The sequence below is a fragment of the Orcinus orca genome, chromosome 1, assembly GCF_937001465.1.
Source record: "Orcinus orca chromosome 1, mOrcOrc1.1, whole genome shotgun sequence".
In the NCBI taxonomy this organism is placed as follows: Eukaryota; Metazoa; Chordata; class Mammalia; order Artiodactyla; family Delphinidae; genus Orcinus; species Orcinus orca.
In genome coordinates, this window is record NC_064559.1 from 96,208,303 (window position 1) to 96,223,283 (window position 14,981).

At 42.1% G+C, this 14,981-nt stretch overlaps 1 protein-coding gene across 7 annotated transcripts in view; it reads left to right on the plus strand.

The window, feature by feature from the left end:
- CD84 (CD84 molecule) overlaps nt 1-14,981 on the plus strand; it is a 50,050-nt gene that overhangs the window by 21,793 nt on the left and 13,276 nt on the right. For 3 of the 7 annotated variants that reach the window (XR_004479430.2, XR_004479428.1, XR_004479429.1), the window contains exons 3-7: nt 6,688-6,939; nt 7,339-7,458; nt 8,122-8,154; nt 9,326-9,423; nt 11,920-12,109. Coding sequence is in view for 2 of the 7 variants with exons in the window: in XM_012538522.3 (XP_012393976.1) it covers nt 6,688-6,939; nt 7,339-7,458; nt 8,122-8,154; nt 9,326-9,423; nt 11,920-11,985 (569 nt within the window). In the remaining 5 variants the exon portion in view is untranslated. Of the gene's footprint in view, nt 1-6,687; nt 6,940-7,338; nt 7,459-8,121; nt 8,155-9,325; nt 9,424-11,919; nt 14,476-14,981 lie in introns of those variants that run through there. The other 4 variants (XR_004479431.2, XM_012538522.3, XR_004479432.1 and 1 more) reach the window with 4 other exon arrangements.

Genomic DNA, 14,981 nt, shown 5'->3' on the forward strand with positions numbered 1-14,981 from the left:
TATTTTTACTTAGATTCCATATATATGTGTTAGCATACGGTATTTGTCTTTCTCTTTCTGACTTACTTCGCTCTGTATGACAGACTCTAGGTCCATCCACTTCACTACAAATAACTCAATTTCGTTTCCTTTTATGGCTGAGTAATATTCCATTGTATATATGTGCCACATCTTCTTTATCCATTCATCTGTCGATGGACACTTAGGTTGCTTCCATGTCCTGGTTATTGCAAATAGAGCTGCAATGAACATTGTGGTACATGACACTTTTTGAATTATGGTTTTCTCAGGGAATATGCTCAGTAGTGGGATTGCTGGGTTGTATGGTAGTCCTATTTTTAGTTTTCTGAGGAACCTCCATACTATTCTCCATAATGGCTGTATCAATTTAAATTCCCACCAACAATGCAAGAGGGTTCCTTTTCTCCACACACTCTCTAGCATTTATTGTTTGTAGATTTTTTTGATGATGGCCATTCTGCCTGGAGTGAGGTGATACCTCATTGTAGTTTTGATTTGCATTTCTCTAATGATTAGTGATGTTGAGCATTCTTTCACGTGTTTGTTGGCAATCTGTGTATCTTCTTTGGAGAAATGTCTGTTTAGGTCTTCTGCCCATTTTTGGATTGGGTTGTTTGTTATTTTGATATTGAGTTGCATGAGCTGCTTATAAATTTTGGAGGTTAATCCTTTGTCAGTTGCTTCATTTGCAAATATTTTCTCCCATTCTGTGGGTTGTCATTTCGTCTTGTTTATGGTTTCCTTTGCTGTGCAAAAGCTTTGAAGTTTCATTAGGTCCCATTTGTTTATTTTTGTTTTTATTTCCATTTCTCTAGGAGGTGGGTCAAAAGGACCTTGCTATGATTTATGTCATAGATTGTTCTGCCTATGCTTTCCTCTAAAGTTTTATAATGTCTGTCCTTACATTTAGATCTTTAATCCATTTTGAGTTTATTTTTGTATATGGTGTTAGGGAGTGCTCTAATTTCATTCTTTTACATGTAGTTGTCCAGTTTTCCCAGCATCACTTATTGAAGAGGCTGTCTTTTCTCTATTGTATATTCTTGCCTCCTTTATCAAAGTTAAGGTGACCATATGTGCGTGGGTTTATGTCTGGGCTTACTATCCTGTTCCATTGATCTATATTTCTGTTTCTGTGCAAGTACCATACTGTCTTAATTACTGTAGCTTTTAGTGTAGTCTGAAGTCTGGGAGCCTGATTCCTCCAGTTCCGTTTTTCTTTTCTGAAGATTGCTTTGGCTATTCAGGTCTTTTGTGTTTCAGTACAAATTTTGAAAATCTTTTTCTAGTTCTGTGAAAAATGCCATTTGTAATTTGATAGGGATTGCATTGAATCTGTATATTACTTTGGGTAGTAGAGTCATTTTCACAATGTTGATTCTTCCAATCCAAGAACATTGTATATCTCTCCATCTGTTTGTTTTTTTGTTTGTTTTTTTTGTTTGTTTTTTTTGCAGTACGCAGACTTCTCACTGTTATGGCCTCTCCCATTGCGGAGCACAGGCTCTGGACGCGCAGGCTCAGCGGCCATGGCTCACAGGCCAGCCGCTCCACGGTATGTGGGATCTTCCCGGACCAGGGCATGAACCCGTGTCCCCTGCATTGGCAGGCAGACTCTCAAATACTGTGCCACCAGGGAAGCCCTCTCCATCTGTTTGAATCATCTTTAATTTCTTTCATCACTGTCTTATACATTTCTGCATACAGATCTTTTGTCTCTTTAGGTAGGTATATTCCTAGGTATTTTATTCTTATTTTTACAATGGTAAATGTGAGTGTTTCCTTAATTTCTCTTTCAGATTTTTCATCTTTAGTGTATAGGAATGCAAGAGATTTCTGTGCATTAATTTTGTATCCTGCTACTTTACCAAATTCATTGATTAGCTCTAGTAGTTTTCTGGTGGTATCTCTAGGATTCTCTATGTATAATATCATGTCATCTGCAAACAGTGACAGGTTTATTCTTCTTTTCTGATTTGGATTCCTTTTATTTCTTTTTCTTCTCTGATTGCTGTGGCTAAAACTTCCAAAACTATGTTGAATAATAGTGGTGAGAGTGGACAATCTTGTCTTCTTCCCACTCTTAGAGGAAATGGTTTCAGTTTTTCACCATTGAGAACTATGTTGGCTGTGGGTTTGTCATATATGACCTTTATTATGTTGAAGTAAGTTCCCTCCATGCTTACTTTCTGGCGGGCTTTTATCATAAATGGGTGTTGAATTTTGTCAAAAGCTTTTTCTGCATCTATTGAAATGATCATATGGTTTTTCTCCTTCTATTTGTTAATATGATTTATCACATTGATTGATTTGCATATATTGAAGAATCCTTGCATTCCTGGGATAAACCCCGCTTGATCATGGTGTATGATCATTTTAATGTGCTGTTGAATTCTGTTTGCTAGTATTTTGTTGAGGATTTTTGCAACTGTGTTCATCAGTGATATTGGCCTGTACTTTTATTTCTTTGTGACATCTTTGGTTTTGGTATCAGGGTGATGGTGGCCTTGTAGAATGAGTTCATCAGTGTTCCTCCTTCTGCTATATTTTGGAAGAGTTTGAGGAGGATAGGTGTTAGCTCTTCTCTAAATGTTTGATAGAATTTTCCTGTGAAGCCATCTGGTCCTGGGCTTTTGTTTGTTGCAAGATTTTTAATCACAGTCTTAATTTCAGTGCTTGTGATTCATTTGTTTATACTTTCTATTTCTTCCTGGATCAGTCTCAGATGGTTGTGCTTTTCTAAGAATTTGTCCCTTTCTTCCTGGTTGTCCATTTTATTGGCATATAATTGCTTGTAGTAATCTCTCATGATCCTTTGTATTTCTTCAGTGTCAGTTATTACTTTTTCATTTCTAATTCTATTGATTTGTGTCTTCCCCCTTTTTTTCCTGAATGAGTCTGGCTAATGGTTTATCAATTTTGTTTACCTTCTCAAAGGACCAGCTTTTAGTTTTACTAATCTTTGCTATTGTTTCCTTCATTTCTTTATCATTTATTTCTGATCTGATCTTAATGATTTCTTTCCTTCTGCTAACTTTGGAGTTCTTTTGTTCTTCTTTCTCTAATTGCTGTAGGTGTAAGGTTAGGTTGTTTATTTGAGATGTTTCTTGTTTCTTCATGTAGGATTGTATTGCTATAAACTTCCCTCATAACACTGCTTTTGCTGCATGCCATAAGTTTTGGGTTATCGTGTTTTCATTGTCATTTGTTTCTAGGTATTTTTTGATTTCCTCTTTGATTTTTTCAATGATCTCTTGGTTATTAAGTAGTGCATTGTTTAGCCTCCATGTGTTTCTATTTTTTACAGATTGTTTCTTTTAATTGATATCTAGTCTCATAGTGTTGTGGTCGGAAAACACACTTGATATGATTTCAATTTTCTTGAATTTACCAAGGCTTGATTTGTGACCCAAGATGTGATATATCTTGGAGGATGTTCCCTGCGCACATGAGAAGAAAGTGAAATCTGGTGTTTTGGGAAGGCATGTCCTATAAATATCAATTAAGTTCATCTTCTTTAATGTATCATTTAAAGCTTGTGTTTCCTTATTTATTTTCATTTTGGATGATCTGTCCATTGGTGAAAGTGGGGTGTTAAAGTCCCCTACTATGATTGTGTTACTGCTGATTTCCCCTTTTATGGCTGTTAGCAGTTGCCTTACATATTGAGGTGCACCTATGTTGGGTGCATAATTATTTACAATTGTTATATCTTCTTCTTGGATTGATCCCTTGATCATTATGTAGTGTCCTTCTTTGTCTCTTGTAATATTCTTTATTTTAAAGTCTATTTTGTCTGACATGAGAATTGCTACTCCAGCTTTCTTTTGATATCCATTTTCATGGAATATCTTTCCATCCCTTCACTTTCAATGCGTATGTATCCCTAGGTCTGAAGTGGGTCTCTTGTAGACAGCATATATAAGGGTCTTGTTTTTATATGCATTCAGCCAGTCTATGATTTTTGGTTGGAGCATTGAATCAATTTACATTTAAGGTAATTATCCATATGCATGTTCCTGTTACCAGTTTCTTAATTGTTTTTGGGTTTGTTATTGTACATCTTTTCCTTCTCTTGCGTTTCCTGCTTAATGAAGTTCTTTTAGCATTTGTTGTAAAGCTGGCTTGGTGGTGCTGAACTCTCTTAGCTTTTGCCTGTCTGTAAAGCTTTAAATTTCTCTGTTGAATCTGAATAAGATCCTTGCTGTGTAGAGTAATCTTGGTTGTAGGTCTTTCCCTTTCATTACTTTAAATATATCCTGCCAGTCCCTTCTGGCTTGCAGAGTTTCTGCTGAAAGATCAGCTGTTAACCTTGTGGAGATTCCCTTGTATGTTATTTGTTGTTTTTCCCTTGCTGCTTGTAATATTTTTTCTTTGTATTTGATTTTTGATACTTTGATTAATATGTGTCTTGGCATGTTTCTCCTTGGATTTATCCTGTATGGGACTCTCTGCGCTTCCTGGACTTGATTGATTATTTCCTTTCCTGTATTAGGAAACTTTTCAACTCTAATCTCTTCAAATATTTTCTCAGTCCCTTTCTTTTTCTCTTCTTATTCTGGGACCCCTATAATTTGCATGTTGGTGCCTTTAATGTTGTCCCAGAGGTCTCTGAGTCTGTACTCAATTCTTTTCTTTCTTTTTTCTTTATTCTGCTCTGAAGTAGTTATTTCCACTATTTTACCTTCCTGGTCACCTATCCATTCTTCTGCCTCAGTTATTCTGCTATTGATTCCTTCTAGAGAATTTTTAATTTCATTTATAGTGTTGTTCAACATTGTTTGTTTGCTGTTTAGTTCTTCTAGGTCCTTGTTAAATGTTTCTTGTACTTTCTCCATTCTTTTTCCAGGATTTTGGATCATCTTTACTATCATTATTTTGAATTTTTTTTCAGGTAGACTGCCTATTTCCTCTTCATTTGTTTGGTCTGGTGGGTTTTTACCTTGCTCTTTCATCTGCTGTGTGTTTTTCTGTCTTCTCATTTTGCTTCACTTACTGTGTTTGGGGTCTCTTTTTCACAGGCTGCAGGTTCGTAGCTCCCATTGTTTTTGGTGTCTGTCCCCAGTGGCTAAGTTTGGTTCAGTGGGTTGTGTAGGTTTCCTAGTGGAGGGGACTAGTGCCTGTGTTTTGGTGGATGAGGCTGGATCTTGTCTTTCTGGTGGGCACAACCGCATCTGGAGGTATGTTTTGCAGTGCCTGTGACCTTATTATGATTTTAGGCAGCCTCTCTGCTACTGGGTGGGGTTGTGTTCCTGTCTCGGTAGTTGTTTGGCATAGTGTGTCCAGCACTGTACCTTTCTCATCATTGAATGGAGTGGGTCTTAGCATTGAGATGGAGATCTCTAGGAGAGCCTTTGCTGTTTGATACTACCTGGAGCTGGGAGGTCTCTGGTGGACCCATGTCCTGAACTCAACTCTCCCACCTCAGAGGCACAGACCTGACACTCAGCTGGAGCAACAAGACCCTGTCAGCCTCATGGCTCAGAAGAAAAGGGAGAAAAAAAGGAAGAATGAAAAAATAAAACAGTTATTAATATTAAAAATAATTATTAACATTAGAAAAAATTTAAAAAGTAATTAAAAAAGAGAAAAAAAGAAAGAAAGAAGAGAGCAACCAAACCAAAAAACAAATCCACCAATGATAACAAGCACTAAAATCTATACTAAAAAAAAAAAAAAAGAAAAGAAAGAAATCGGACAGACAGAACGCTAGGTCAAAGCTATACAGACAAGATCACACCAAGAATCATACACATACACACTCGCAAAAAGAGGAAAAGGAAAAAAATACATATATCTTTTGAGAAGTCTGAGGTCTTCTGCCAACATTCAATAGCTAGGTGTTCTGTAGGAGTTGTTCCACATGTAGATGTATTTCTGATGTATTTGTGGGGAAGAAGGTGATCTCCACGTCATACTCCTCCTCCATCTTGAAGATCTCCCCCCTTTCAAATGCTTTGTTGAGCATTTATATCCCTAGCCAACATATGGTTGCAACTGATGAAGGAACCAACATGAGGAGTGGATAAACACAACCAACATATATATTGGTTGCTATTTTCATTTAAGTTCAGTAATAAGAAAAAAGTGATTGAACAAAGACATATATTGGAACTTCACTTGTTCATCAATGACGTGAGCAACTTCTTTGCTGAACTGGATGGTGGTTTTCCAATGCTGGAAGAACATTTCCAATTTTTTGTGTGCTATTCACAATATAATGGCTACAGACAGGATGCATTGTTATTTTAATCTGCTTCAGTACCCTCTCCTCCATTGCTTTCTTAAGTCTAGTGTGACAATCAAGAAAACAATAAGTCAAGCCCTAGTTTGCAGCATTTGCCAATTTCTTTGGTGTAAATACTCCCACTTTGGCTGATTTTAAGACCTGCAGAGTTGGGAAGGCTTTGTATTGATACATCATTACAAGGGATAGATACAATAGATGTAAATAACCTCTAGAGCATAGATTATAGTAAATTGTCCCAAAAAAATTAGTAAGTGATGAGTTTTGAAGAGTTATTAGACTTGTTTTTAATATAATTTATTTCATTGTAAGTTTTTAACATCCATCATGAAAATTTCTGAAAATTTAACAGTTGGCTCGCACAAGCTGGTATAGGCCAGTTCCAGCTTACCACTGGCTCATGTGTTTTCTCCTCATAGGTCGGCTTGGAAAGCCAAAAATTACTCAGAGTTTAATGACATCTGTGAATAGGACCTGCAATGTCACACTGACATGCTCTGTCGAGAAAGAAGAAAAGAATGTGACATACAGTTGGAGTCCACTGGGGGAAGAAGGCAATGTTCTTCGAGTCTTCCAGACCCCTGACAACCAAGAGCTGACTTACACGTGTACAGCATGGAACCCTGTCAGCAACAATTCTGACTCCATCTCTGCCCAGCAGCTCTGTGCAGGTAACCATCTCTGTCCATCTCTCCTGGAGTCTCAGAAATCACTCTAACCTGCTGCAAGGCCTGAATCGGCCCTAGTTCTCCAGGGAAAGGTGCCTCCCTTATGCCAGGGCTGGACTCAGGGGAATTCTCTTCCCAAGAAGCCCTGGAAAAGAATCCAAAGTCTTCTGGGTGATGCCGGGCATTTCAGGGTGTTCTGAGGCAGCCCCCGCTCAGCTCCCCAATTCAGTTTCTGATCTTGACCTTTAATAGCAGGAAGTAGAGTTTCCCTCGGAACTTTGGCACTCCCCTCTATCCATATTGAGTGTCCTTCAGGGGAGTGCCCCTGACTGTGGACAAGCTTGCCCAGCCTCTAAGGCCTATTTCCTGAGAGTCAAGTCTCACCACATCTTCTATTTCCAGACATCGCAGTGGGCCTCCATACTCACCGCACTGGGCTGCTGAGTGGGCTGGCTGTGCTCTCTCTGCTTCTAATCATTCTACCTTCAGTGATTTTGTTCCTTTTGCACAAAAGAGGACAAGGTAAGGTTTTCTCGGAAGTTAAAATGTGGAAATGCACCTGCCTTCTTCCTTCTTCCTGGGACTGAAGTCATTTATCCAAGGTGGGGTGGAAATGTCCTTTGTTCCAGGAAATTAGCCTTCCTAAAATCCCCAGCCCCTCACCTTACTATCTCCCAGAAAGATGGTCCCGAGGACTATATAACATTACCCTGAATGGTCTTCAAAATATGTTACTGGGATCACCAAGATGTGGTGGGCCCAGAACTTGGGTCTGAGTTTAGCACTGCCATTAACAAGCAGTGCTTCATGGGATACATGTCTTTACCTCTCTGACTCAGTGTTTTCACATGTGAAATGAGGTTTGGACTAGGTCTCCAAGTTCACTTCCAATTCCATCAAAACTGTGACCTTTGAAATGTTATTGAGGGACATGTACTAATTTTATATTCCATGGTTGTCACTAGATCCCTTTGGGTCCCTCTGTATCATTCTGTAATTGTAACCATTCTCAATTCAGAAAACCTGATCTGGGGCCCTAGGGGATCATTATACCCTCCTATTCCTCCTAACTCCGTGTCCACCCAAAATCTTGCTTTCCCACCGATCGTAATAACAAGCCTGTATGTAGCGAGGCTCTACATCTGATTCCATGTTCCTGACTCTCCTTTGTGTCTGATTCCTCAGGTTCCGACTTGAAGATCTTCAGTAAGAACCCTGGTAAGTTCTCAGCCACGAGTTTCCCTGTACGATGGAAGAGATGCATTCACAGCACAGTGATTAAGCCTAAGCTTGTACTTTGCAGGCAGTCTGGGATGAAGGTGCCAGCTTGACCATTTATCAACTACCAGTTATTTTATCACTGTCTCAGTGTTCTCAGTTGTAAAATATGCATAAAAATAGGATTGCTGCATATACTTATTAAACGGATTTAATGAATTACACATATAAAATACTTGGCCCAGTGTCTGGTACCTCGTAAGTACTCAGTCAGTGTTAGATACTATACTTACAATTGACCAACCTGGGCTTGGCACAGAAGGAGGCATTCTGGGGGCAGAGAGTTTGTGACATGAACTGTAACTCAAATGGCCTCATGATGGGGAGAAATCACACAATCTGCTATAATATCACTCAGCTCAGGCTTCTTGTCTGCAGATATGTTGGTGCCCTGGAATATGAAGGCCCCAAATTCTGGCTATCTCTTTTCAACTTGACCCTCAAAAGTTCCATGTTAGGAGCAAAGAAAAGCAGTACACTGGGAGGAATTCCCACGAATTCTTAAAAGTAGGGACTTATCTCTCTTGTCTGCTGCTCCGTGACCTCATACATAGCTTGGCATGTGGGGAGAGCTTAACAAATCTTTGACTCTGTGAATCAGTCAAGCAACAAATATTTGTGGAGCATCTACTACAGGTCTAACATTGAGGTGGTAAAGGAAAGGTGTGCACCAGAAGAGGCCAACACAGTGTATAACTGGAGGGAATCGTTCTAGTCAAAAAATTAAGACCCTCACATGAAAAGAAAACTAGCCATGCAAGGCAGTGGATGCTAAGTGCCAGAGACACTAAGACCCTGGGTGGAAAAGCTACCTTCAGTGCCCCCACAGGGATTGGGGAGAATCTCTTTACCCTAATGTGGGCTTTGGAGCAGAAAAGAATTCCCACTGAGCTCTGGGTGAAACCTGAGCCAGGTGTCTCCCATACCACATGCCATCCCTAGAAAAGGAAAAGACAGTCAAGGATCCAAGCATCCATCTCAAGAGGATGGGAGTCATTTAACTTCTTGGGGTTTTATTTCTTCATCTGAAAAAGAGAACATTAGAATAGATCACCTCGAAAACTTCATCCACATTTCACATACTGTGGTTCTATGTTTGTTTGTGACACAGATGCTGCCTCAAAGAAAACAATATACACATACGTCACAGTTCCAAGAGACACCCAGACAGCAGAGCTCAGCATCTATGATGAAATCCCCCAGTCCAAGGTGAGGTGGTGCTACTCGTGGGTCTCCACCACAGGCCCCCAGGACAGGGAGTCATGGGCAGCAGGCACAGCCAAGAGCCTGACGGGGTCCAACCAGGAAATACCAGGTCAGGGAAATGATGCCATGAGTCTTTCTATGAGGACAAGAATGTGGTCAAGTGTCACCCCATGACAGCCTCCCGGGGTTGAAGCCTCATGCTTCCACATGAGAGCCTCACTCCAGATTAGATGAGAGTCATGACTAAGAGCAAAGCACCTTCTATAGGGGACCCACAACAGGGGAGTCCCTGATGTGAGGTGAGAGCTGTTATGTGGCCACTGACAGGTGAACAAGTTGCTAAGCGGGGTTCAAGGACACAGAACTGAGAGAGGTCCCCTTGAACTTGACTTCTTGGTCTGGCTGTAGCAACAGCTTGCTTTCCTCAGGCTGCTTCACTCTGTTCCACAGCCTCCCCTCTCGCCTGCCTTTTACCTGCCTGTCTCTCCCTCACCTCCACCCTGAACCAGGCTTCTACATGGTATTGCCTTTCTCTGTGCCCCCACCAGCCTGCTCTCCTAAAGTCTCCAAGGAGTGAAAGGGAAACTGAGGTCTGCCCGGTCAATCCAGCCTTGTACTTGGACTGATAGGTCAGCTGGGTCCATAGAGCCCATGGAAAGCTAAAATTCTGACTAAGCAAGACTCAGTCTGACCCCTCCTCTTGGCTCCTGAAGATTTTGCCCAATGGCTGCCAATTGTCCCATGCTCACCCCCACCTGAACCTGATCCTCTCCAAAGCTGGATGGAACCAAAGTTGAAGCTGGAGAGGAGGCCACCTAGTGAAAGTGCAACCAGGGAGGGCTGATGGGCAGAAGCAGAAGTAAGAAGGGGGACTCATAAGATTTTGCCTGGGCTCCCTCACTGAGGGAAGATGGGTGTTTTACAGGTGCTCCCCACCAAGGAGAAGCCAGTGAACGCGATTTATTCCATAGTGCAGTACTCTGATAAGGTAAAGACTTTCTGATTTTTAGCCCTGTTGTCCTGTCTATTCCAACCTTTCTGCTGTATCTTGTCCATCCAACCAGGAGTCAGCTGGTTCCCTTGGGACTCTATGCTTCTCAGGATTAATTGCTGAGGGCCTTGGTCTCATTCCACACATGCACACAGCCTTACTCCCCAGGTCCATGACCATCCACAAGCTGGCCTCCTTGATGCTGATCCCACACTTTGTATGCAGGAGCCCCTAGGCCTCTGAACTACAGTGTGGAAATTCCAGCCTCTATAACATCCAAGGCCATTGCTAGCTCACAGTGTGGAAATTAGAAAGCAGGTGTCCCCCACCTTCCCCCTACCCTGGGCAGACACAGGTCCACACCAAGTGCACAGTAGAACACAGGGGCAAGTAGAACACAGGCTGAACCCCAGTTCCCATTTGCTCCCTCAGCAGACCCTCACAGTGTGCAACATGCCCAACCATTTGTAGAGCTCTAGTGACATTCACATTCCCTGTGCCTCAGTGTCCTTCTCTCAATTATGCAAAGAGAGAAGGTAAGTCCTGATCTTTGACAGGACTTTCAGTTTGGGGAATCTGGTGAGGAGTTGATACTGTCTGAGGGTCCTGATTTCTGCTACAGTAAGGACAGCTCTGGGGTATCTGGGTGAATCAAATATTTTGGAAGTGTTTCTGTTTAATAGCTGAGCTAACAGGTAGGAAGCTAATCATGAAAAATAAATTTGAACCCGGAAGTCTTGGAGGAAAGGGATAATAATGATAACAAATGAAGAGTGAGAAGAAATATCGGGATACCAAAACGGAATGCAAATGAATCCATGAATAAGAATTAAGAGCTGATTCTATGAGGCATCTATGAGTTGGCCAAGTAGGAAGGTCGTAAGGGAACTCAATGCACAGGTCATTTTGAATGTAAAGATAAGCCAAGTGCCACTGGAAAAGACTAGACTTGAGGGATTAATCAGGGACTCTTGGATTGAGACATCTCAAAGTAAACCCTCTAGACAAGTTGGATGACAATTATTAATTTGGATAATGTGTAATTTAAAACCTAGGACTCTGCAAACCAGTGGGAGGGTTGTCTGCAGTATTCTAAGTAACTAGAGCATATGACACCAGTGGAGGTGACTCACCACTAAATATAGGCCAAGGTGCAGTTACCGGGGTACAGAAGGAATGAAGGCTGAACTAGGAACATGGAACATGGGTAGCTTGAGCCTGGATGCTGCCTCAAGCCTATAATAAAAATCAGTGCAGATATCCACATTCTCTACTGCTGCTTTTTCTAAGCTAAGAAGTTGATTACCCAAGGGCTTCCAAATTGGGTGGCTGGAACAGAGGTGAGGGACTCAGCAAAGGGCAAGGCCCTACTACCCCAGTTTACCCCAGAACCAGGGAAATCTAAGGCATCGGTCTGTGACATTTGCATGATTCTAGAGGGCTCCTCGTGGGACTGGAATTCCCTACCAGCACCTTTCAGTCAACATGTCCTCCTCCCTTTTGTGCAGATGGGGAAAACCAACACGCAGGACAGCAAACCTCCTGGGACTTCAAGCTATGAAATTGTAATCTAGGCTCCCAGATGGAATTCTCCCCATGGAAACTGAGCTACAACCATACCTACTGGCAGATGCTCCAGACCTAGACTTGCTCTGCCCAGAACTTACCTGGAGATTGCAAATCACCAGATCCCAACACGTAAGCAAATAAGCAAACACTTTGTTGCTGGGCATAGCTCATGCCTAGATAAGCAAATGGATACATGCCCTTTCTGAAATTGCTCCCTTCCTGATGAATGACAAGGAATGTCCTTTGGCACAGTGCTTCCGACCCTTCTTCACATCGCAGCACATGGAGAAAATATTTTTGTGGCCCATTGGGGTAAACAGTCAAGATTGCTCATGGCTGGAGGCTGTGTATGACCAGAGGTGATGACTCTTCCCAGCAACCCCATATGTGAAGGATCCACATTTTGCACACCTGTAATCTGCCATGACACACCACTTAGGAGCCTCTTCTCACACTCAATATATGGGAGGAGCCCTGGTCCATGGCTTCCCCAATTCCACACAGCACCTTGGGCAGATGAGCCCCTCACTTGAGTACATGGCTTGGCGTGTACTGCATTTCAGTCTCTGTTTGTCCCTTTGCCTGGGAAACTTTGTTCAGGGTACACCTGGCTGGACCAGCCCAACCCTATATAACTGTGTGGCATGGGAAGCCATCAGAGTTGTAGCTCTCAGCTGTGCAGACACAGTCTCCCAATAGAGTGTTGGAAAATGCTCTTTCTGTAGGAACTAGACTGCTAGGGCATTTTTCTTCAGGCTCCACTTCAGAAACCTCATAATATATTTTTACTGGCCAAGTTTTCCTTCTATATCACTCTGTGATTGTTAATTTTATGTGTCAACTTGATTGGACCATGGGATGCCCAGATATCTGGTTAAACATTATTCAGGCTGTAAGTGTGAGGGAAGAGGTAAACATTTGAATTGGTAGACTGAGTAAAGCAGATTAATATTCCCCTCCAGTGTAGGTGGGCATCACCAAATCCACTGAAAACCTGAATAGAACAAAAAGGCAGAGTAAGGGAAAATCCATTCTCTCTCTCTGCCTGTCTGAAATGGGACATCAGTCTTCTCCTGCCTTAGGACTTGCACATGGACTGGAATGCCCACGATCAGCTCTCCTGGTTCTCAGGCCTTTGGACTCAGACCGGAACTATACCATCACCTCTCCAGCTTGCTGACTACAGATCTTGGAATTTTTCAATCTCCATAACCACATGAGTCAATTCCTTTATAGCTATTTCCTGTTAGATCTGTTTCTCTGCAGAACCAGGCTAATAGACACTCCAAACAGCCTCATCAAGAAGAAGAAGCCAGGGCTTCCTGGTGGCGCAGTGGTTGAGAGTCCACCTGCCGATGCAGAGGACACGGGTTCGTGCCCCAGTCCGGGAAGATCCCACATGCCGCGGAGCGGCTAGGCCCATGAGCCATGGCTGCTGAGCCTGCGCGTCTGCAGCCTGTGCTCTGCAATGGGAGAAGCCACAACAGTGAGAGGCCCGCGTACGGCAAAAAAAAAAAAAGAAGTAGAAGCCATATCCAGTAACCTCATTTTCTAAAAGGAATTGCTAAGCTATATTTCTGGCACTTTAGGGGAACCCAACCATCAAAACAATAGACCTTGAAGGAAGCAGTCATTCTCTAGAGGGAACTTCGTAGATGACAGTATAGATGATGAAATTGGATTCACCTCAGTTCCTAAGGCTCATCCCAGAAAGTCGTGGAGTTCAAGCTGATGTTAATGACCCACCCTCTTTCCCTGACAACACTAAGGAGGAATCACCTATGGCTGAGCAGAACATTGAAGTAAGCATTTGAAAAATTGTTTCCCTTAAGTGTTAGCAAACATAACCAGCTAAATCCTAAAACCCCATGAAAAATCCCAGGCTGGATAGCAGAAATAAACTGCATTTAGGCAGAATGAAGTTGTTAGTCCCCATTAATGGGTCCATAGAACCACCTAGCCCTGACTCTCATTAGCACTGTGTTGGGGGTTGCAAGGCCTCCAAAGAGTAAGATGAGCATGATGTCTGCCCTGGTCTAACTACAGTACAAATACTACAGTTAAATTCTGAACTACATGCTACAGAGAGTGGCATGAGCTAGCACAGTCAGAAAAAATCTTATGGAGGAAGTGCTGCTGAAGCTGGACCTCAAAGGATGGATGGAATTTGGCAGAGAATGAAGAAGACAGAAGGCATCCAAGTGAGGAAGGCATGAAAGAAAGAAAAGGACTGGATCTGTGTCATGTATTTGGGATACCTCCCTGATATACCATGCATGTTCACAGTCTCTTGCCTGTGTGTGGCGCAGTGCTCAGCTGGAACGTATGCCCCCATCCCCTGTCCATTTACACATCCTTCAAGACCCAGCTCAAATGTCACCTCATCTATGAAGCTTTCCTGGGTATCACTAGTCAAATTAACTATGGTTCTTTTTGCACTCCTTCCCCCACCCCTTTGGTCTTTCTGTCATTAAAACTCATTTCATTCTACCTTACAGTATAGATTATTATTTGTTTCCCTCTATGTTGCCCATTACTTAAAGGCAAGGCCCGTGACTTCATGATCATGAAGAGGTAATAGCTTTATTCATCTCTGCATCTACCGCCAGCCAGCATGGTGTCTTGTACCTTGCTTGTGAGCTATAAATGCTGTTGAATAGAATTGAAAGTGACCAGCCAGCTTGCAAAGAAGATACATATTGGAAATACTGATGGATAGGAGCCAATAAGCACAGTGGAATCGAATCATGGCAAGCATTACATATCAAGAGGCAGACATCAGAGGCTATTCCTAGTATAAGGACACTTTGGATGGAGAAGATTTTCAGAGTTAGACAGACCAGCTAAGACATCAAGTGATGCAATGAACCAGGTGTGAAGAGGTGAAAGGCAGTCACCCTAGGGAAGGGTATGAAGGAGGAAATAAAAAAATGTGGTCCTAAAGGATGAAGAAGTTCCAAAGTCACACTAACAGGCTGTTTTTTCTAAAATAAAAGTACTC